The 24,479-nt window shown below is 35.7% G+C and overlaps 2 protein-coding genes across 16 annotated transcripts in view; one reads left to right on the plus strand and one right to left on the minus strand.

The window, feature by feature from the left end:
* The window catches only part of LOC149691780 (uncharacterized), a 135,872-nt gene that overhangs the window by 80,907 nt on the left and 30,486 nt on the right, over window positions 1–24,479 (plus strand). Inside the window, exon 4 of one of the 2 annotated variants that reach the window (XR_016383474.1) lies at window positions 2,729–4,351. The exons of the other annotated variant lie outside the window; for it this stretch is intronic. The gene's annotated coding sequence lies outside the window, so the exon portion shown is untranslated. Of the gene's footprint in view, window positions 1–2,728; window positions 4,352–24,479 lie in introns of those variants that run through there. 2 annotated transcript variants of the gene reach the window in all.
* On the minus strand, window positions 18,426–20,414 carry LOC149691782 (uncharacterized). 14 transcript variants are annotated; one of them, XM_089869153.1, is made up of 6 exons: window positions 20,085–20,414; window positions 19,740–19,973; window positions 19,615–19,646; window positions 19,480–19,558; window positions 19,178–19,239; window positions 18,426–19,072 (listed from the first exon to the last, which is right to left on the minus strand). In XM_089869153.1, exons 2-6 carry the CDS (start codon window positions 19,740–19,742, stop codon window positions 19,024–19,026), a joined length of 225 nt encoding a protein of 74 aa, XP_089725279.1. In that variant the 5' UTR covers window positions 19,743–19,973; window positions 20,085–20,414; the 3' UTR covers window positions 18,426–19,023. The 14 variants fall into 14 exon arrangements, 5 of the variants coding, with proteins under 5 accessions (XP_089725279.1, XP_089725275.1, XP_089725277.1 ...); XM_089869149.1 differs by having other exon boundaries at window positions 19,615–19,755; window positions 19,863–19,973; window positions 20,085–20,410; XM_089869151.1 differs by having other exon boundaries at window positions 19,150–19,239; window positions 19,615–19,755; window positions 19,863–19,973; window positions 20,085–20,410.

The raw sequence follows: 24,479 nt of genomic DNA on the forward strand, positions 1-24,479 counted from the left end.
CGATTTCTTATAACTTCTGTCATAGCGTTATTGTAATACTCTAAATTCAGTTTAATGCCTTTTATTTAATATATAGTAGTTGAGTTGAAAATTTTCCATGACATTTTGTTATGGTTTAAACTTGTGTTTTGCGTGTTATTCCTTAAATTTAAACTAAGAAATTAATAAAAGATAATGCATGATTTCTAATTTATTTAAGGGTTCAACGGTAAAATACGTACTGCAATCGTAACTTGATAGAACATTTTACACTCAAAATTGATTGCCCATTGTACGTAGGTCATATCATCTCTTTTGGAACACCCTGGACCGGCCAGTCTGGGAAATAAGAATACTTTTTAAACTAGTCATTGGGACCAGTGACCCCCTAGTGTCCGAAATAATAAACTGGTCCCCCTTAGTTTAAGAGGACCATACAGTAACCCCCGCTTCTTGAATTTAAAAACTATAGTCCAAGAAATTAATAAACTGCAGTTTTTGGACCAGAGGAATTGTTCTATTTCCCAGAATGTCCTGAGACTGTATATTTGTATCTCTGTAAATTTACAAAGTTCAAACTCGGGTCATGACACTAGGGCACCAAATATTTCTTGAACCCCAAACTAATTCTCCAGTTTTTCTGTTTAATAATTTAGAATTTGAGAAAACAACTGATTCAGATTTTGAGAAAACAGCTGTGATTCAACATTGGTCGCAATTTCTATGTTTACACACTTGTTTTGATTTAATTGTTTATTGCAATTAGGGGCGAACATCTCAATTTTTAATACAATAATACAAGTATCGAATCTTCAATAGATCTTGCCGCTTAACAACGACCCTTTTAATAATTTCTCGGCATCTGATTGGTTTGTAATTTGACGTCAAGTCTCTTTGGGTATCCATGACGTGATACGGTACTTTGAACTCCGATACGACTAAACCCAAAACCTCAGACAATAATTCAATATGCCCTCTTCGTCACAAAATTATTTAGTTTCTAATTTATTTTTTATTCTCTCTCTTTAGAAAAACATGATAGTTTATTTTTTTAATTCCTGTATGATCCTCTAGTTTATTTTTTATCTCTTTTTAATATAATAATGAAATCTGGGCTAAATACTTCCTTTTATAACGAAACCCCGTGTGGTTTTAATAAAACATATTTGTTTTAAAATATTATGATTGAAAATTGACGTAATATATTAAAAGATTAAAGAATTTTTAAATTTTTTAAAATATAATTGCAAGTACAGGAAAATTTTCGGGTTTTTTTTCAAATGCTAAGTAATATTTTTTAAATATTCATCACTTGAATTAAGTTTAATATCGCTTTAAAATAAATTCCCATTAGAGACGCGTTTCTTACGTAATTTAAAAATATCAAATCGAGAAAAAGCTGACTTGGCACAATATTTAGTTAGTATTAGCAAGAAGTGATATCTAGCAGCTTTATCTCCAGTCCAAACGCAGGCCCGGTGTTAATCCCCGCCTCCAAATTACAACCAGCATCTCATTGGTTCTTAAAAACTGGCGTCAGCGCGACGCGAATGACGAAAATTACGTATTTTCCGACTGAGGAGAGGCGAAATAACCCGGCCTCCTTTTACGTCCCCCTTGTATTTTGAAAGGGGGGACTGGGACTATGGCGCGCGAATACTTAGGCATCTTATACCTTATCCCTAATAAACTAGATATCACTTCTTGGTATTAGTTAAATAATAATATATGAATTATAATATGGAAATATATATAAAACAAATATTAACCCTTTCATTTAAAGTGTTGCATTATTTCATTAAATTCTGTTTGTTAATTGAGCGAAAAACACATCTTTTCAGTTTAAAGCAACCTCCATAGCCAATTTAAAACTGGAGAAAACAGTAAATTCCTCTTTATTTACCGCTATTTATTTCTGCTAAAGGCAATGAATAACTTCATTGCTCTGTAAGTTTCTGTGTCCTTATTATAGCTCATTACGTCACAACACACACTAGCATATTACGTAAGATCATTCCCTCAACTCTCGAATGCTGACTAAGACTCGTACGAGTCTTTTTTGTATCAAGATAAAAATTCCTAACGTCATCTATAAAAATTAACAGTTTTTTTCTTCTTTCCTCAAAGAATAATTAGCTATTAATTATAAATTTTAAATTAGCAAAAACGGAAATATGATCCAAGGTTATTATTTTCGTCAAAAAAAAGCTAAAACATACTATAGGTTTAGCAGTAGCGCAAACAGCAGCTGTCTACCTTTAAGAATGTAAGGTCGTTATGTAAAAATAACTTGCTATGCCATACCGCCTTGATGTCCATGAGAATGTCTATTTCCAAGCCAAAACGCAACAGTGTTTTATTTTATCCTTTTTTTATTGTTATCATTTGGAAAAGCGAGGGGCTATTCACTCTTATTGGTTTCCTTCTACCATTTTTGGGTATACACCTATTAGTTTACCATGTTTTTATAAATATCAATTGGAACCGAGGGGCTCATCACTCTTCAAGACTTTCCTACAACCATTTTTGGGTATAGGCCTATTATTTTACCCTTTTATTTATAGATATCAATTGGAAGCGAGGGGCTAATCACCCTTCAAGACTTTCCTACAACAAATTTTCGGTATAGACCTATTATTTTACATTTTTTTACATAGATATAAATTGGTAGCGAGGGGCTCATCACTCTTCAAGACTTCCTGCAACCATTTTTTGGGTATAGACCTATTATTTTACCTTTTATTTATAGATATCAATTGGAAAAGCGAGGGCTAATCACTCTTAGGACTTTCGTACAACCATTTTTGGGTTGAAGAAAAAGTTGAAACGTTGTGTATTTTGGTCTACGAGTCCTTGGAGAAAAGAGGTAAGATGGAGTAGCAAAGTTCACGTACCATGTGTGGCATTGGAAGTCTCCGACCCAGAGTATCTCGCGCACGCCCCTACCTAGTACCTGGATTGTTAAGTGCTGCCCCCTAGCCCCAATTATAACGAATTAGCTTCTAATTTTAAGACACAGGGGCAATCAGCATACATTTTCGTACCAGATACGACCCTACCAAAACGCCACCCACTCAGGATGCTGGGAGGACTTCGTTGCCGTTCCAAGGATGAGGGTTATAGGTATTTAGATTCTTCTACTCCATCTCATCTCTCCTCCAAGAAGAATCTGTATTTAATTCAGTATGTAAGTTTCAAATTTGAATCGAACCTGGCACGGAACGATATATAGCTAGGCGTATATGACCTTTGCCTACTAAATATAGTACCACCACGTGCATACGTCATATGACCTTAAGCGGGTAAGATTACTTACTGACTGACTTACCGGAAATCTTTTAATAGTTAACCATGTAATATCTTTAAACACACCCTTATTAGGCTCAAGGTAAATTTCTCTCTCTCTCTCCCTCTCTTTCTAAGATATCTATCTAACCCTTTCGGTTCGTACTTTTTGAAAACAAAAACTTTTATGGTAGGTACATAGTCTATTTATTCTTACAAGGTTTCTCGTAACATACTATAACACTCTCACTTGGCAGCCTTCGTAATTAGACAGGCGGATTAAAAATGTCTCGTAGGCTTACGTACCCTCGCGTGTTTCCTATAGGTGTACTTGCTTATACTTAAGACAAACCCAACCCTTGTTCGACTTCGCGAGGTAGACTCAACTATGGGTATGGCATAAGAAAATAATATATAGCTCCCTATAAGTATGAAACATAGTACATTTTCATACTACAGCATTTGCTCCCAAATTTGGCGCGCTTACGCTTTTACGCCCTGTGGGAGAAGTTTCGGTACTACGAGTAAAAGGGGGACGAAACCACCGCCGCCACCTAAGGTGTCCGCGAAAGGCACGATGGGCCAGGGAAATATCGCCGCGCCCGTAGAGACACTCCATACCTCATACCAGTGTAGGCGTTAGCCTCCTTCGTCAAAATCTCGCGCCATCTATTAATTTATTATGATAATTTTGACATGCACTTAATCAGTTATAATTATCATAATAATAACTTCTAGACCTTTAACTATTTAATTACAATATAAAATTTTAAAATTTTCTAAACAAATATTTCAACGCCAAAAACTCTTAATAGGTGGCATTAGAAACTTTTTACAAATTTCAATGGAAGAAAATGCTGTTTACATGGCTTAAATGGAGAGTTTCATACTTATAGGGAGCTATATATTATTTTCTTATGGTATGGCTTAGAGTACGTAGAAATGTGTGAGTGTGTGTGTGTAAGGAACGCGTGTTTTCCTCCTTTTCTTCAGGGTCAGTCAGTAAAGAAAATGTGTTACGTAACGCACTTTTCTAGTCTTTAATCGTGGGCCAAAAAACCCCTTTCCATTCTTTCCCTCTCTCTCTCTCTCTCTCTCTCTCTCTCTCTCTCTCTCTCTCTCTCTCTCTCTCTCTCTCTCTCTCTCTCTCTCTCTCTTTTAACGGATGTTTTTCTGGTTTTTTTTAAAGGAAGAGTGAAAAGGGAAATTAAGTGATTTTTATTTCTTTGTTGATTCTTCTACTAATTATAAGACCAATTTGCATGTAGGCCTGGTGCAAGACACAGGAAATATATTCCTCCGAATGATTTTGAAAATTCATATTAGTTTCAGAGTTAATTGGATTATTTGTAATTTGCACCTTCAGCCAATCGCGTAACGCAATGCTTTTTTGATTTAACAAGATTGACGTAGCACGTGCTTGTGATGTTGAATGAAATTTGGCGCGAGATTTGATTATAAAAATTGCACGCGATTTGACTGACAATTATGGCGAGAGATATAGAGCGTGCCACGTGAATTTTTTTTAAACAAGAAGGGGCAGGGCGTTACGCGATTGGTTGGAGGTGCAATTCTCAAATAATCTATATGAAATCTGAAACTTATTTGAATTTTAATATAATTCCGAGGTATATATTTCCTGGATATTTCACTATGCAGAAGAATCGTTTAAAAATCACTTTACTTCCCTTTTCACCCTCACTTTAAGGGAAAACTATTTATTCCCGAGTACTTAGAGATTCCAAACCCCCCTCCATTTATCTATTATCTTAAATTAAAGGGCTGATGTAATGATTAACGTTGCCAAATAATTTCAAAAATTAAATATTTTAATTTTCATACGTAATATTAATTTCCACAGTTGGGGCTGTGAAGCTTCTATTAAATTGAAAACTTATTTTTTTTCTGTCCGCCATTTCAAAACATGGCGGCGTATCAATCCGAAATCCGTACAAGATATTGTCTATACCACGTTTTCAGTGATTTAGTTTTCTGTTTGGACTTCATTGTTAAATATAAAAACGACCTCATTTAGAAATGGCAAAGAAAGAAAAGTTGTAATTCCAGCTAAGAACGGAAGAGAAGTCTGTGGGTAAAAATTTATCCTTGAAATTTGTTAACACGTGGGCAAGAATTTCTTAAAAAAAAAAAATAAAAAAACCCCGCCAAATGCTAATCGTTAATTATGGTCTCGTAGTCGCTTATATAAAACTTTTATTTTTACGTAACTTTTAGAGTCAACGCCTTAGACATATTAACTGCCAAGAAACGATTATAGAACAACTTTATTTAATAATTATTTTTATTACCTGACAAATTAATGACTTTAAATTTAATTCATGCTTTACAAAAACACGTGATTTACTTTAACGATTTATTTTAATGACTATAGATTAAGGTAATTAAATTACGTATTCATCTATAGATTGTTAAGTAAGTAATTTATTTATTTATTTTATTATTTAATTTAATATAATATAAACGTTTTAAAAAATCACGTGTTTGTAACTCGTGACCGTGCGCAAACATGATTAACGGGTCTTTAATATGCAAATTACTTTAAAAGATAACCAGTTTTTTTTTTTGTAATGTTATTTTCAAAGGGTTCAATTTAAATTTATAATTTTCAAAAATTCTCTATTTTATTTGTTGATATTTCATAATTGATTTTAATGATAAAGGTAATATAACCACTGCGAAGTAGATTTGAGCTCGCGTGATGTATATCGCTAAGATTAAGTAACTAGCTATAGGTTTTGACAAATGATTGTTTTTTTGGAAGAAATCTCTGATTTTTAGCGCGAGGTAAACATCACGTAGGCACTTTCTGTTGTGGTTCCGATGTATTTGTATAATCCTGTCCGAGGGGCACATCACTCGTAAATTTTATTTTATCAATGTTAAAGCCTTATGTACAGTCGAACAGTTTATGCAGGTTACTGATTACCCCCCCCCCAATTCTGTCGATTGATAAACGGTAAAATCGATATATAATGGGTAAAAATCGTTCTATTAGCGGTTAAAATCGGTCGAATATCGGTAAAACAATCTGTCGATTATCGTAAATATAGGTCAAATATCGGTAAAACAATCTGTCGATTATCGTAAATATAGGTCGAATATCGGTAAACCAATATGTCGATTATCGTAAATGTAGGTCGAATATCGGTAAACCAATCTGTCGATTATCGTAAATATAGGTCGAATATCGGTAAAACAATCTGTCGATTATCGTAAATATAGGTCGAATATCGGTAAAACAACTGTCGATTATCGTAAATTTAGGTCGAATATCGGTAAAACAACTGTCGATTATCGTAAATTTAGGTCGAATATCGGTAAAAATCGGTCGATATCGGTTTCATTGGGTAAAATCGGTATGGTTTCCAGTAAAACTGCACTGCGATATCGGTATCGGTATTGACATTAGTTTATTTTATGATATCAACCATGACTATACCAAATTTACTTCGAAAATTTCGTGGAATTTAATCGGAGACTTCAAGAAGAATTCGTGGAAATATTTTTCACACTCGCGTTTAAATTTGAAATAACATTGAATTTAAAACCACTTTGAAGCAACGAAACGTATTAAAAACGCTTGTCGGAAATGTATTCCTTTGAAGTTGAATCTTTCTAAGCATTTGTCTCGCAATTTGAACCATTATTACTACGCTTAACAATTATTGTAGACCTTACTTCGTATTTTAGGTTTCTGTTGTTACACGGAGACACACATCCCCATTAAATATTATTATAGGCGAAATTAAGATTCGTTTTAATGGAACTCCAGTAATACCTGATGAAATTCCTGGAATTGTTTACGCGCCAAAACCTTCTCGAGAGTAGAAAAGGTCAAAAGGTTATAAGTGTCTATTTTGTTTAGAACTGTAAATTAAATTATTTCTTTAAATTAAGTTAAATTGGTAACGTGATAACATTAAACGTGACGCATGCATCAATTTGTCGTTGCTAGTTTAAGAAAGATTTGTTCCCATGTTAAATATAATTGAATTGATCTGAATTGAAACGTTTTTGGTGATGCCAGGTTGAAAGAGAGACAGTTTTTACACTCTCTCTCTTTCTCTCTAGACAATATTGAGATGCCTAAAACGTCTATAAATAACTTGTTTTTCTCGTAAATTTGACGGGGGTGTTAGCTATGGGATTAAACGAGATTTTGAGTCTGGATCTCAATATATCTATCTGTATTTGCACGGGAAACTTCTCTCAAAGTGTGAAATATACAGGGTGTTTTTGAATACGGTGTCCCTTATAGCCAAAATGTCATATACGTTACATTTTCGACTCGAAATCGTCCCTAATTTACCACAGTCTGACCTTTCTGAAACACCCTGTACATAGTACTCCAAAATTTTGTTCCAATCTGAATGTTCATTTACCCTCTTTCAAAGTTGGATTACGACAAAAGACTTAATCATGGCTAAATTAATAAAGTACACATTTTTTCCCATTACACCAATTAAAATTATAATTAACCTTTTTTTCTTGAACCCCTTCTAATGGTATACCTTGGGCCTTAAATTGACTTAATTTTACATCGCATTTTGTATTTACGTGTGCAGTGACGTGGTATTTGAGTTTGTTTTTATTACAAATAGATTATAGATGAATTTTGAATATATTGGTAATTAATGAATAATTAGTATTCACATCATCACCTGATTGGCTCGGTAACCCGATAATATTAAATTATCCATTTGGAAATGTTTATAGTTAGTATGTATGCACTGAAGGTGTAGCTATAGACCAGATAACTTTAACCGCATGCACTTCAGTGTTGCCATCCAGTAATTTGTTATTTGTGCATATCTCCTGCATGGAACTGAACGATAATTACTGAATCGAACTGAATTTTACAAAGTTTAGCGTGTGTTGTTTTGCATAGTCTTTTGAATTGCACGAGTCACAAATGCCTGGCAACGATTATCTGCATATGCACTATCTTTACCGGTACCAAAATGGAAGTTGTTTTTCAACAACAACTGAACGTACGTCAGTTTTAATTGGGGTATATTATAGAGCAGATTTTTAATCAGTGTATTATTGCGTTTTAGTGCAATGGGAGGGACTACATAACAAGGACGAGATACCTTTAGAAATATTCAACGCACCTTTAAAAAATATTCCTAAATGCAAAGCGGCATGTATGCACTTCTGAAACAACTAGCCAGGTGTATTTTATTCGTAATGAGGGGATTCTTTTTTTTTTTTGAAAATAAATACAAGTGTTACCCGTATAAAATAGAAACGTATCCTATAGATCATTTAGGCCTATTATGCATATTTTTATTCCAGTTTTTGGAGTTCTGACGTCACTCGACCAGCTTTTATTTACTATAAATAGAAAGCCATTGAAAAAATAGGATGTTTGATTTTTTTTAGCCTAGTTTTTTTCGCGCCAAAGTTGTGGGAAGCCAAGGCTTAGTAAATACATAGTTAATAACAGAGAATATAATGAATGGTCAAATAACCATTTTTATATCAATTTATTATTAAAAAATAACATCGAATTTAAGATAAAAATTACCGAAACATTTCCGTTAATTTTATAGTTTCAAGTTTTCAAAAAGTTTCAAAAGTTGACTCGCTAAGCCTAATCCTCTTTTTAAACAAACAAAAACTGCATTTACTTAAAAGAACCAATTAGAGACGTCGACACCTGCGTAATTTGTTATAAAAACTCCCGCGCTTTTTGCCTACCACGTTTATAGAGATTACGTTTAGTTTTATATTAAAAGTAAAATAAAATATTTAGTGAAACCAAGAAGTGATATCTAGTTTACTAGGGAGAAGGTATAAATTCGCCACATTTCTAGCATTATCTCCAGTCCAAACGTAGGTCCGGAGTTAATCCCCGCCGCCTCTAAATTACAACCAGCATCTCATTGGTTCTTGAAAACTCACGTCAGCACGACGCGAATGACAAAAATTACTTATTTTCAGACTTCGGAGAGGCGAAATAGCCCGGTCTCCTTTTACGTCCCCCCTTGTATTTTGAAAGGGGGACTGGGACTAAGGCGCGCGAATACTTAGGCATCTTATATCTTCTCCCTAGTAAACTAATATCGCTTCTTGGTGAAACCTTGTTGAATCCAAAAATATATACATATATACACACTTAAATTTGAACAAAAATTGCAAACATACGTAAATAAGGTTTGAACGACCATGAGAAGTTTCAAACCGTTAAGTCTTGAATTTATATAAAAATATTTGACCTTTTTTATATTTAAAATGAAAAAGGAGAAAGTTATATATCGCTCTTGATAAAAATATATACAGGGTGTTTGTGATAAGTCTGCCATCCATAAATTAAGGGAGATCATGTTCTTTGGGAAATCGATTTTGAGTCGAAAACGTTGTAACTTCTAATTCCATTTTGCCATCCACAAGGGACACTGTTTTCGAGTTATGATTAAAAGTGTATTTTACGGATGACCCCTTTAAGTTTAATAAAGAAACTGATTTAGACAATGATTAACTAATAATTTAATTAAGGGGTCATCCTTAAAACACTCTTAAAATCATAACTCGAAAACAGTACCCCTTTGGAGATAGAAGTTACAACATTTTCGACTCAAAATTGATTTCCCAATGGCAGACTTATAAGAAACACTCTGTATTTATATGTATATTAAATAAATAGTATAATTATAATATAGTTTTCTTGGAGAAAATGTTTTAAGTTCCGTTATTTCGTTGTTATAACCTTGGTTAGTATACATTTCAGCCCTCTGAAATACATCCAGGGCTATAGCAGTTAGAGAAGTATTAATTGAGGCAGAAAAACTGGCTTTCTGTAAAAGAATGACTTTGAAAAAGATTAAATCTTTGTTAGGCATGTACATCCTAGAGAGAAAGGGAGAGCGAGAGAGAGAGAGAGAGAGAGAAAGAGAGAAGTCTTATATAAAAAAAGATCAAGAGCCAGCGTGTACTAACAATGACTCAGACTAATTATAAATGTTAAATAGCTCGTGTTTTCTTTAAGAAATAAGCCAAAAGAAAGGACAACCAGATAAGGTAGTAACTTAAAACTATAAGACCGTCTTTTTATTATTGAAACGTAATTATTGACATAAGTTTATAAGTGGTATGTTCCTTCCATAAGTATGACACTACCTATACTTCGAAATGCTACTGAGAGACTTTACACTCGGACTTACAGCTCGAGCTAGTTCTAGCAGAACGTCAAGCGAGAATTGAAGTACTGCACTCGGTTGGTTAGTTTTGCAGGACTTCCATCTAGGTCCTATTTAGTCTGTGCTAAGCCTTTGACAGCGCCAAAACCAGGCGTCGCTTTACCTCGAATCTATGACCTACCTCATTCAATTCATGACAAGCTCCAGTTTGTAACCATTGACAAACTTATGGAGGAACACATCTTATGAACTTATGTTACTAATAATACCTCAGAACTTTCAAAATATTAAAATAAAGTTCTGAATATCAAATCGGCAATATTTAAAAATATTAAACGTTTATCGTATTTAAATTATTGAAGTTTAAATGGAATTTTCTTAAGAAATTAAACGAGAAACTTAGAGAGAAGAGTTTGGCAAAGTTTTAGAAGAGTTCTTCTTATTTTTAATTAACTTAAGTGCTATTTATTTAAATTGATACCATCCGTGGTCCGGGTTGGTAAATAAACTATAGTTACAACTCAACGCAACTTTGGGTTAATTAAAATTAATTTGACTGTATATTTAAAATGAATATAACTAATTAAGTTTCTTACTGTGCCAAGAGCTAATAATTAAATATTGATGACGTCAACAAGGCTCAATCATGGTAAGTACCCTCCCGGGCCGTATCGCGAAATTTCATTATGGAGATTGATATTCTCGATGTCACCTCTATACTTTCCTGGTGAAAAATAATAAATAAATAAATAAATAAATTATGGAGATAGTTTGATAAAACTCAAAACATTCTTATGGTAATTGCAAGTTTGAAAGGGTTAAATAAATTTATCATATATTTTTGTGTTAACTTTAGTATATTTTCTCTTAGTTCTCATCGGTAGATAGCGGTAAATTGAATTGCAAGAGTCACAAATGATTGACAACACTTGTCCGCCCAATACGTAACATTGTCCTTATCATAATTCATATTTATTAAAAATTATTAAATTTTACTACGTAAGGAACAAATTTCTTTGAACGTTTCCGGGACAAGGTGACATCAAGGAATTCTGCCTTAATTTTAAACACGATTTTTAAATTCCCTTCGCTTTAGAAAGTTAAATAAAAGTCTACGCTGCTATCTCCGAAACTAATCTCCGAAAAGGGGAAAACAATTTAGTAGAAGGACATGGCGTTCATTTACAGACTTAAAAACCTTGTAAAATTTTTATCTCTCTCCCTCGAATTCTTACCCTTCTACCTGTTTTGCTACAAATATAACAGGGACTCAAAGGGTTGCAAAAACAAAATAATATTGACGTCGTAAGCTGTTTCTTGATAGCTGCGGGGGGAGGGGGGTAGGGTGTTTTGAGGTTGTGTTGAAATGCTTGAGCGACATCTGTGAATATTCTTTGTGATAATTTAATTATGTTTAATTGTTTTATTTATTTTTAAGGTTTTCTGGAAGATTAATTAATTTTATTATTTTAATTTAGTTAATTTCGGGTTTTAATTGAGTTTAATTCAATTTATTGAAGTATGACATAGATGGCGCTAGCTAGTTGTGCAATTTTCTAGTTCAGTTTTGAATATTTGGGAAATCGATCAGAAGTCTGACTCTGGCAGCACGGAGCTTCTATTAACAAGCTCCGTGCTGGCAGCTTGAGTATTTTAAACTGTATACTTTCTCAACTTCAAGTACTTATTCCATTTGCACTTTTCAGTCCTCATGAGAATCCGTATGCAAATAACACGTATAAATTATCAGTCTAGACTGAGGTTTTCTGAATAATATTACGTCGATTAATGTAGGTTTACGAAATAATTTAAAAGTATTTTTTTTTCTTAACTTCCTTATTTTTCTGTCTACGATTTGATTTATTTCTTCAATTTAATTTAGGCATAAATATTAATTTTATCAGTGTACAAAGTAATCAAGCCCGGTAAACGAAACCAGCGTAGAAATTAAGGCGGGATATGGTTCACGTGGGTTCCAATTAGCAGTATTACCGCCAAAAGACTAGCTAAGCCTAATCTTGATTATGGGCCTTTGTATAGAGAGCTTTCAAATGGGATAGTAGTACGCCATACCCTCCCAAGTCTTACCGCTGTTCTGGTAGCCATATTGGGTGGTCTCAGCTCCATTCCTGCTTTAAACCTACCAATATGGCAGCGTAAATTATGTCACGAGAATCAGCTCCTCCTCCAACTGAAAGCTCTCTATAGTTACTTGTACCGCAGTGTGGGAGTTCAGAACTACTACGCTGGATATATTGAAGCACATTGATTCCTATTAGCATTATTCCCGCCAAAAGACTAGCTAAGCCTAATCTTAATTATGGGCCTTTCGCAGTGTGGGAGTCCAGAACTACCACAGAAATCATTGAAATAATCTTACAGGCGATGAAGGTAGCTAAATCAAAACGCTCCTCCTTTCGTATCAAGGAAAGTGTGTATTTTTAGCTTTATTTCTTTTCCAAGTCAGTTTCAAGAGTTGTTGGCTGTGGCAGAGTACGATTTAGGAGAGAACTTAGTGGGCGGAAGCTATAGCTAGGCTTTCCCTTTTAATATCGAGGAAGTTGTCGCGAAGCATTTTCTAGAAAGCTAAAAGAAAATGGCTCAAACAGTTACGTCGAATTTCTCTATACCCCCAAGGCCTACTGGGAAAAAAAGTTCACAAAGTAAATCCTTGGGAAAAAATCGAAATTGGAGACAGTAAATAAAAAAAAAAAATAAAAAAAATGGAAGGAGGGGAAAATACACGTAACACTTCAACTTGTGGAGTGCAGTTCTAGAGCCAACTGCTGCGCTTTTCACGGTGCATTCATCAGCACCCATGATGGTTTGTGGGCGAATAGATAGTATCAGAAGTATATAATACTTCTCTTCGAGAGAAGTGCACTTCCCAACAACAGGAGCAACATTTATTATAGCAAGATTACTAAACCGAATCACATACTCCAGATAAATAGTTGCCCTCATCATTACTCTAATAGCGCTCCTTAACTATTTGCCAAGGCGCATGCGCTTGTACATGGATTTATGTCCCATGTCAAGACAATCAAGGTTTGTGGGTTGATTGCTGAGGATTTAGTAAATAAAAAAACAGTTATAGAATTCACCCTAGCACGGTGTGATTATTCCCATCTGAAGTTTGATGAGCGCAGGAGAGCAAACAAAAAAGGGAAGTGAGCCTGGGAGGAATCGTGTTACATAACTGAAGTATTAAGAGAATACAGAGTGTCATCCTTCTTCTATTATCACCTTCTGATAGTATCCACTTCTTGAGCTTTCTATTTCTTATTTGATTCAAAATGGTCCGATTCCAGTCAATAAGTAAAAATCATAAAATCGATGTTTCTTTTTTTGCGCTGCCCGAAATTCTACGACGTGGACTTTATAGCTATAGATATTTCTTCGATATATTGAATTAAACTATGGCCAATATCGGATTCTATTTCTACCAAATAGTTTCTATTGGAAATATTTTACCCTGTTTTTTTCCATAAAGTGCTACTCTCAGCGCAAATAACATTGTGAGCGTACATCCTGCATTTTCACTCAACGTATCTAGGCGATTTTGTGCAGGGATGAGCTAGTTAGACTTATCATTATGTATGACGAATTTTACCTGGCGAATAATGATCGATCTCGCTGTGTGTTGCACCTTGCGTTGCCACCAACCAATTATGAAATCGTAGTTTGAAAGACATCAGAATGATGAGTGGAGACTGATAGTATGTTCTCAAGCCCGGTATACCCACAAAACCTGTTTAGAAAGTAACATGGGATTTATATGAAGGCACAATGATTCCTAGTAGCTGTATGCATTCCTGATAAGATATTGTAATTTTTGTCAAATCCTTTGTAATTTTGAACAATTATAATTTGACACAATCTCTTTATATGGCCAAGAAGTGATATCTAGTTTACTAGGGAGAAGGTTTAAGACGCCTAAGTATTCGCGCGCCATAGTCCCAGTCCCCCTTTCAAAAAACAAGGGGGGACGTAAAAGGAGACGCCGGGCTATTTCGCCTCTCCTCAGTCGGAAAATACCACGTAATTTTCGTCATTCGCGTCGCGCTGACGTGAGTTTTCAAGAACCAATGAGATGCTGGTTGTAATATAGAGGCGGCGGGGATTAACTCCGGACCTACGTTTGGACTGTAGATAAAGCTGGAAATGTGGCGAATTTATACCTTCTCCCTAATAAACTAGATATCACTTCTTGATATGGCTGGAGTTTCGAGACGATTGGATTGGGATTGAATATCAGCTTCATTTACATTGTTAATACATTGATATAAACTGTGTGTACAGTATGGATGTCAATCTTTGATGACGTAATGTAACTTAAGACTTTATTTCTCACCTTTTAGAGACATTTAAACATTTTATTTTTCGTGAAGCTTTGCCTTTGATTGCGAGGGCGGGAGAATTCTTTTTCTTCTTCCAAAATGTTCTTTTTCCGGGAGTCGGGGGTTCTTGATCTATTTAGCGTGGTCTGTTGGACGGCTTTCATGTGACGTCATTTACTAAAAAGAGTGGGATTGAGGGAGGGGATATTGAAGGGAGACTCGTGCCTGCAACGAGCTCAGGTGAGATGGGAGCGCGCGCGTTGCGTTGGTTAGAGATCTCTCGTCGTCTCAACGGAGACCTCTCGTGATCCTTGCCCGTATTACCTTCTCTCTTTTCCACTGACGGAGCAGCGCGAGGAGAAAGAGAGTGAAGGCGGGAAAGCGGGGGGAGAGGGGGAGGGGAGCTTAGGGTCTCGCGCTATCGTCTCAGCGCGCGCTTTTCATAACATAAATTGGCGGGAAGATGCGAGGGAGCTACCGGATTTAGGCTTGAGATTTATCCCTCTCTTAACGATTCTTTCAAACATGCGAAGGTGGTGCGCGTGCTGCTTTTTTATTCCGGAAGTACACGTTACCACGAGGTAGAGAAACCGACTCGTGCGAGTGTCTGTCAAAAACAGGGAGGTATTTAAAATTTAAAAACTGTTTTTGTCATTTTATTTTCTGTACTTTTTGGTTTTCTGAATGAATGATTGTTTTGCTTTGCTTTAACTTTCCCGCGTTGTTTCGTGGAATGACAACAAAATCATAGGATTAATCTTGATAAACAAATATTAAAATGTCAAGTAAATTTGTTTTAAATATCATATTAGGTATAGTTTGTCATTGACATGATAATTTAGTAAATAATTGTGTTTGTAAAAAACAAATGTTACTGGTGCTTTAATAAATAGCTTTGAAGGGAGGGTGAAAAGCAAGGAAAATGAAGTAATTTTTTTTTACCGATTCTTCTGTCTGCCATGATTGTCACTTGGGGCGTAACGTTTATCAAATTTAAGGCTAAATGTTCATGCAGAGCTTGCCATTTGATAAAAATTGCGCACGATGTGATAATAGTGGCTTGAGGCATAGAACGTGGCACGTGAATTTTGTTAAAAAGAAGGCATGGCGTTACGCGATTGGTCAGAGGTGCAAATTTAAAATTATCTATGAAATCTGAAAGTAATTTTAATTTGGAAACTATGCAAACTGGTCTCATAATTATTATAAGCATCGATAATAAAAATCATCACTTCAGCCTCCCTTTAATAAATTAAAATTTTTATTAAAATTATAAATAGATCGAGTACTACCCAAAAAAGTAATTATTATATTTTAAAATTTAAAACCACAGCAGCAATATTATAATATATGTATTACTATGCAAAAATTCTTTTAACACGTTGCTAGCTAGCTAGGCCTAAGCCTTAGGGGGATTGGATATTATTATTATGAAAAGAAACTTTTTGAAAAAAGAGTCAATTTCCACACACGGAGCACCCAACACTTGATGGTTTTCTCGTCAAGAAAAATCTAGAATAATATTGAGGAAAGACGTGAAAGCGTGTCTCATCCTCTCTCTTTCTCTCATCTTATAACAAACTCATCTTATCCTCATCTTCCCGTGGGCTAAAGTCAAACGCCTTTAGAAGTTTAGACATATCCCATCAGGCTGGAGGAGCAGCTATATAGCACCTTAAGCCAAAAATATCTCCAAGCGCCCATAATATACTGAATATAGAAAAACTCTTTACTTCATTCACCCTTCCTTCTCCCTCTCTCTCTCTTTCTCTCTCTCTCACCATCGTTTCGCTCTTCAGTAACGAATTTTGGCATAAATCGGCGCCTATATCCGAACTTAAGAAATGCAACTTCAGAGTTGGTTGCGGTTTAAGGTTATAAGTGATATTTTCCATAAGAATGACACTACCTATACTTCGTAGTGCTACTGAGAGACTTACAGCTCGAGCTAGTTCTAGCAGAACGACAAGCGAGAATTGAAGTCCTGCATTCGGTTGGTTAGTTTTGCAGGACTTCCATCTTCTCCTATTTAGTCTGTATTACTAAGTTTTTGACAACGCCTGACCAGGCGTCGCTTTACCTCTAATCTATGACCAGGGTTGCCACGGGTTAGGGAAAACCTGGAAAAGTCAGGGAATTTCAAAATGGGCCGAAAAGGTCAGGGAAAGTCAGGGAATTTGATTTTAGTGGGTTAAATTTCTGGGGATAGGTCTTTATTGAAAGAGTAATGAAAGTTTCTCCTCATCCTCTCTTAACACGGAAAACTCTAGAGCAATCCTTAAAAATGCTGTCTAGAATTGTTTTTATAAAGTAAATGCCACTAAAAAATCTCTTAGACTGTTATTTATAGTTAAAATGTTTCTTATTCATTTTGGTGCAACAAATACATTGGAAAACTTAATGTATTTAATTATAAGCACTTGAAACGTGCTTTAAACATTTACACTTTCGCCCTAAAATGGTCAGGGAAAATCTCAGAAAAAGGTCAGGGAAAACCTGGAAAAGTCAGGGAATTTGGTTCTGAAAATTCCGTGGCAACCATGATGACTTTTCACCTACGTCACGTAATGATTAGTCTATCTCTTCCCTGCAGAAAATCCGCCTGGATACGTTGAGTGAAAATGGTTAGAACACAATTATTCCTATAGCCGTATGTATTCCGTCTCAAAGAATGATATCAACAAATCAACTGAGTGTCTGACGTTATTACAGATTGTACCAAGTTCTGGCTAATCGCTCTAAATATAAACGTTTAAGCGGTTATTTTCAATCTTTCTTAACGTCATTTGTCTGTGCTTTTCTAAGTTTAAAATATATCCCAGGTGTTTCATATCTTACTCCAAAATTAGCTAGGCTTATATTTAAGAAAGAGCAAAATCCTTTCGTCTCTTGAACTCTGTCCGTCGTATCTATATTTAAAGTAACTCGCGCCAAGTTTTGATTAAAGTGTTTTGCGCATGACCCCCCCCCCCCCCTAATTAGATAAAGAACAATCACACGAAAGACAAAGAAACAAAGAAAATAACATACCACTTTCTCAATTATACAGGGTGCTAGAGTTAAAATGGCATAGAAGTTATATACATTTTCGACTCAAAATTGATTACCATAGAACCACCCCACTGTACCTCGGTTATAAAATTAACCTCCCTTTTTAATTAACACACTGTATATAGTTTCAAAAACTAAACTTGATTAAAAAGTTCTGTGGTGTGAACTTCGCTTCTGAAAGCTCTTCTAAATATCTCGGATAACAACATCACAAAGACCCTGCTAGAAAATAATATACAGGGTGTTTGTGAAAGGTCCATCAATAATGAAAGGGCGTATTTATTGGGCCATTTTGAGTCGAAAATGTTCTATGACATTTTTCCGTCCGGGCCACTGTTTTCAAGTTATGATTGGAGTAATTTACGGATGACCCCTTAAATTTAATTTAGAAATTGAAAGACAGCGCTAATTTAATGAAGGGGTCATCCCTAAAATATTCAAATCATAACTCGAAAACCGTGGCTCGGACGGCTAAATGTCATAGAACATTTTCGACTCAAAATGGCCCAATAAATACGCCCTTTCATTATTGATGGACTTTTCACAAACACCCTGTATATACCCTTTGTAAGTCCCTATTGTAAAAAAAAATAATAGAAACATACGATCATAAGAATTGTTCAATATAAGTTTGTCACTGTTTACAAACTGGAGCTTGTCATGAAGTGATTGAAGTAGGTCATAGATTCGGGGTAAAGCGAGGGAGGCCTGGTGAGGCGCTGTCAAAGGCTTAGTAATGCAGACTAAATAGTAAGATGGAAGTCTAGCAAAACTAATTAACCGAGTGTGGCACTTCAATTCTCGCTTGTCGTGCTGCTAGCTCGAGCTGTAAGTCTCTACCATTACGAACTTGTTTAGGAAGTGTCGTACTTATGGAGTGAACTTATCTTATAAACTTATGATAATAATAATAAAGGACCCATGGTGGGTCCCACACCTTATAAATAGAGTAATTGTATATAGGCAAGGCTTAACAACAACCCTCGTCTCTCGGTCTCAATCTTGGCAAGGGTTACGATAGACTCTAATACGGTCCTGAATATTTATGATGGGGCAAGGCCGGTTTTAGTTTTAGGACGCTCAATGCTGGGAAGTGTTGTAGTCTCGTTACAACCTCTGCGTTCCCTTGTCTTCTCTGTAAAGGCGCTAGCCGCTTCTTCAATGTCCGTTCTTCGTACGGAGCTCATGCATAATCATTTGGAAACCTATATAAGATATTGTGGAAGATAAGGTAATGGGTAAAGGTGTTCAGGACTGGAAGTAAATTAACGCTGAAGTTGTTAGATACTATTAACTCTCTTAGACGTCGTGAATAATTGAAAAATACAGACGTAGTTTTCATACTAGGAGGATTCGTACCATTTACACTTGGAGGCCATGCTACTTGGCGAGCAAAGTGTAGTTACAAGTAGTCCCGACTCCTATTGTAAATGGTATCAATCTTAGTCTACTGTATATGAACAGGGATATTTGATGTTTTAAGAGGGTGAAAACAAGACGGTATGCGTTTTAGACTCCCGCTATAATGGCAGTATTACGTATGCAACCGTCATACTCTTATATCTCTTAGCTCACTGTCATTCCCCTACTGGGCGCGTACAGTATCCCCAGATGGAGGGACACACAGTCTACACCACTCTCTACCGCCACTAGTCTCTAACCCTTTGCCGCAAGCGCGTGGGAATGTACGTGAAAAGGCTCGAGCCGCTCATCCCTCTCAAAACATCTAGTATCCCTGATCTGGAAAACAATGAATACTGTATACATAGCCTTTTGCAAACTTCTGTTTAATCTACCTGTGATATTGGATATACGCCTTATGGGTTTCCTTCGTCGCAAATCGATAGCGTTTGTATGAAAAGCGTAGGTTTGAAAATTTTCTAGTATATAGGCATAACTCGGATATACGAATATCTTTTACCATTTCTGAGAAATCGCTGCAAATATCGTGGTATTGAAGCCAAAAGTATTGTCGTATAAGTTACAATAGACCAAGCCGTATATACTATAGTTGTTGGCCTAGTTTTTCTCCAATTCAACGCACCTTATACTTCTTTTATAAAACGTGATGAATTTTCGGGGGTTTTTTTTTTTTTTTTGGAAACTATAGCTCATCCGGAAAAGAAAAAAAGAAGAGCAGCGCTACGTGCGAAGACTAGACAATTTATTTCAATTTCATTTTAGTTGTTATCAGAAGTAAAAGAAAGAAAAGAGAAAAGTTAGTTAGATTTGGTTACTTAATATGAATAATTTAAATATTTCCAACCTTTATATTTCGACTTCATTCATTCATTAATTTTAAAAGAATATTTAAGGAAATTTACCAACTATACTGGATACGTTTCCAGTATAGAATATTAGATTTTCTAAAGGCACAAATAACCAGTTGACGTATCTTCAAACTTTTAAGAAACTCGTATCCCTGTTGACGTTTCGAAATTTAGATAAATTAAATACCAAACTTGAATTCAAACTTCTTAACTGTGAAGTTATAGTTAAATATAGTGTGCAAATTCAAGTGTTGAAAGTTATCTGTGACGTGTGCAATCCAAAATGCTATCTACAACAACAGACTGAAACCTTGTAGAATTTTGAGTTCGATTCAGTAATTATAGTTCAGTTCTGAACCTGAATACACGCGGCGATGGTCTAATATCAAATTACTGGCAACACTGAAGCGCATGCGCGGTTAAAGTTAAGAAGCGGGTGGTAAGAAGAATTCTCACTATCTTTATTGTTTTGAAAAATTCCACAAACTCAGGCTGGCACTTCTTGGAAAACGTTATAGCCTCCTCTCTTTTGATAACGCTGAAAGGGTGCTGTTGTTTTGGCTAAAGGATAGAAGCACCTCTTGAAGACTGTAAATCTGCTCTTTTCAAATTCTCCAAGCGCTTAACGACGTGAAGAGAGTATTGAAGTCTATTTGATAAAGGATTACGAGGCCAGAATCGTTGCAGCCTCTACTTTTTATAACTCCGTTCTCCAAGCTCCGTTCCACTTCCTTAGCGGTACGCGCTAGCTCTCACTATAACAAACCTTTATACAGTTCATAAGATATGTTCCATAAGTTTGTCACTGGTTAGAAACTGGAGCCTTTCATGAAGAGAGTGACGTAGGTCGTAGATTCGAGGTAAAGCGTCGCCTGGTTTTGGCGCTGTCAAGGGCTTAGTACAGACTAAATAGGACCTAGATGGAAGTCCTGCAAAATTAACCACCGAGTGTGGGATTTCAATTCTCGCTTGCCGTTCTCTAACTAGCTCACAATAAGTCTCCAGCATTACGAAGTATAGGTAGTGTCATACTTATGGTAGGAACATATCTTATAAACTTATGAAACCTTTATATACTTCTTTCTCCATTTGCTAAAATACTGGGCGGAATTTAGAGGAGTATAGGTGGAATCCATTTACGCGCGTCTCTATTGTCTATCTCTTCCGTATATCGCGTGCTAATTAGGCTTAATTTTAAGCCTTGGTTACAGCTATAGTTTGTTTGCTAATTTTATAACGCCGAGCTAGGGGAATTGGTGATTGTGAACGTACCATTTTTACGGTTCGCACGTTTTGTAGACTAAACGTTTTGCCGCGGGAGCAAATTACCTAATTGTTTTAGGTATGTATGTGTACAGTTGCCTGCTTTCCTTGCCTTTTTCTAAACCCTAACTGGTTGGGGTTCACAAAGAGAATTAAGGGTTGGAATTTGGCTGTATTTAACCAAGCCTTTAGGCGCTTTGCTTGGAATTCTACTTCGTTTATTGATCTTTCGAGGGATGTTGAATGAAAGAAAGTTAAAATGGGCTATAATTAATAATATTTCATATATATTTGATGCGTTTACCTATTGCTAAGCCTATTTTTCAAATTGTTTAAATAATCTTGTTGCAACCTTAACTTTCTTTAGAAAACCGATTCTCTCGTCTTAATATGAAAGCGTATGTATGTTTACATTTACACCAAGAAGTGATATCTAGTTTATTAGAGAGAAGGTATAAATTCGCCACATTTCCAGCAGCTTTATCTCCAGTCCAAACGTAGGTCCGGAGTTAATCCCCGCCGCCTCTAAATTAAAACCAGCATCTCATTGGTTCTTGAAAACTCACGTCAGCGCGACGCGAATAACGAAAATTACTTGTATTTTCCGACTGAGGAGAGGCGAAATACCCCGGCCTCCTTTTACGTCCCCCATTGTATTTTGAAAGGGGGACTGGGACTATGGTGCGAGAATACTTAGGCATCTTATACCTTCTCCCTAATAAACTAGATATCACTTCTTGTTTATACGTAAGTGCGGTTTGAAGTTGCTGTTTGTCTTCGGAATATTCTTACGTTAACTTAGAGAAAGTCTCCAATTAGAGAAGTAGAAAATTATCCGATATAAAGTATATATTTAAAGCATCCAATTAACAATATCGGTCATGCATATCGTAACCCCGATATTCTTTGAAAAGAGAAATAATTTCAATGAACGCAAATTTCAACAACTTCTTTAGAAAATTATACGAAATGAAATTTTCATCCTTTCATTCATGCATGCATGTGGTCCAAGGATATTGCAAAAAGATTTAAGCAGACTGCGAAGAACTAAATAAAGTCCTTTATGTAAAGTAAATTTTAATATGAGGGTCTTCGCTTCATGAGTATCCAAGTGATGTATTCGAAGGTTTTTAAATAGAAAAATATACTTACATGTAAAAATATTTTTAGAAATTCCGACTCGAAAAAATTTTGTTAAACATAATCATTTCTTAAAAGTAATGAAATTTTTTGTTGATTTTATTCATATACCATCTTAAGGTTATAACATAAACAAAGCGAATCGTATAAGTGTGTACAGGGTGTTTCTAAAAAGACTTTCAGAAATTATGGGGGATGTTCTTTGAGTTGAAAATGTAACTTCTATCTCTATTTTGCCCTAAGAGATACCGTTTTCAACAGGGAAGATGGAGATAGGGAAGTTTGGTCAGTATAGGAATCTCTCTTCACGAAATGTAGCAGGTCACATGACTTATATTCGGCGTCAGTTTGAAGTGCGTAGACGGCCTATCATCAGCACGATGCGCAAGAAAAGTGCGGTGCGTGCGCACATGCACATCCGCGCCGAAAACGGGATTTTTGGGCGACCGCAGTTATAGCGTTACACGAAACTTCCCTATCTCCATTTTCCTTGGTTTTCAAGTTCCGTTTGGAGTGTGTTTTCTGTATGACACTCTGGCATCCCTAAAACACTTAAATCATAAGCTCGAAAACTTTGTCCCTTAGGGGGGGGCAACTCGAAATTGGTCATAGAATTGACACCCCCCTCTCCTAAATGTCTGACTGACCTTAAGAAACACCCGTATATCTTAGTATGGACTTGGTAAGAGAGGAAGAGGATGACTTAGGACCTAAGAAACACGAAATTTCCAGTTCAGTTTCTTTGTCGAGCCAAATCTCTGTGGATTTTTGAAATACTTATTTGTCTAAGTGCAAGTGCTAAGACTTTTCCTGTTGTGGCTAGCTGAAATGTTTAGATTCGTTCCGGTGCTTCCCTCAGCAACTCGCCGTCTTTCCTGGCAAAGTGAAAGCATGGGCCATCTCACCTTTTCGTGAATATTACATCGAAATTCCAGACGACGTATATACGAAACTATACGACCCTATGAAGGAGTTAGGATGCCCGTAATCAAATAAAACTCGCCATTTTCCGAAAGAGAAGAGAATATTTAAACTTTCATAGGAAAGTTTCGAGTCGTATAGAATAAGGACGCCGCGTGGGAAGGCTCATTAACAGTCAATTAGCGAATGTGTCAAAGTCGTAATTCCGCGGTTGAAAAGGTCAAAGTTCATGGAATGATTATCTACCTTTATACAGTACCAGTTAAAGAGCGCGGCAAAAATAACATCATTATAATGAAGAAAAGAGTACAGTGTGTTTCTGATAAGTCTGCCATAAGGTACATACATGTTCGTGGAAAATCGATTTAGAATCGAAAATGTACTTAACTTCTGTGACATTTTGCCCTAATAAGGGACACTGTTTTCGAGTTATATTTTGATTAGAGTGTTTTAAGGATGACCCCTTAATTAAATTATTAATTTATCATTGTCTTTTAGTTTCATAATTAAATTTAATTAAGGGGGTCATCCGTAAAATACACCATCCAATCTTAACTCGAAAACAGTATCCCGGACGCCAAAATGTCATTATTCATATATTTGAATATTTCTCAATAATTTCTTTCGCATATCATTTGATATTGAGACCAAAATATTCAGTATAATGACTTAATCTAATATTAATTGAGGGTTATTCCCCCGTTCATACGAATATTCCCAATTTTTTTACCGAAATAATTCCTACCTCTGGAGATTTCGTGACTAGAAAATTGAAGACATTTTTCGCAATATTTCAAAAGGAGAATTTCCTAGATTAGAATTAAGACAGCATATATCGGGGGCGTAAGTTTTTGGAGTTTCGTTTAGCGTTGAACCTCGCGCTCGAGTCACGCGATCCGAGTAACAGCATCCGTTGTTAGAATTCAAATGGTCTTAGTACAGACGAAGCTAGAGAAGTGTCAGTTTGACCATTGAAAAAGACCTTTTTTCAATGCACTACGATACGCGATAGTTTATCACTTTCCTTTCGTGTTAGGATCTATTTTCTCAAATTTGCTTCTCGCGTT

This window comes from Phalangium opilio, unplaced genomic scaffold (assembly GCF_054372755.1).
Source record: "Phalangium opilio isolate 3A_F unplaced genomic scaffold, DU_Popi_V2 ptg000025l_1, whole genome shotgun sequence".
In the NCBI taxonomy this organism is placed as follows: Eukaryota; Metazoa; Arthropoda; class Arachnida; order Opiliones; family Phalangiidae; genus Phalangium; species Phalangium opilio.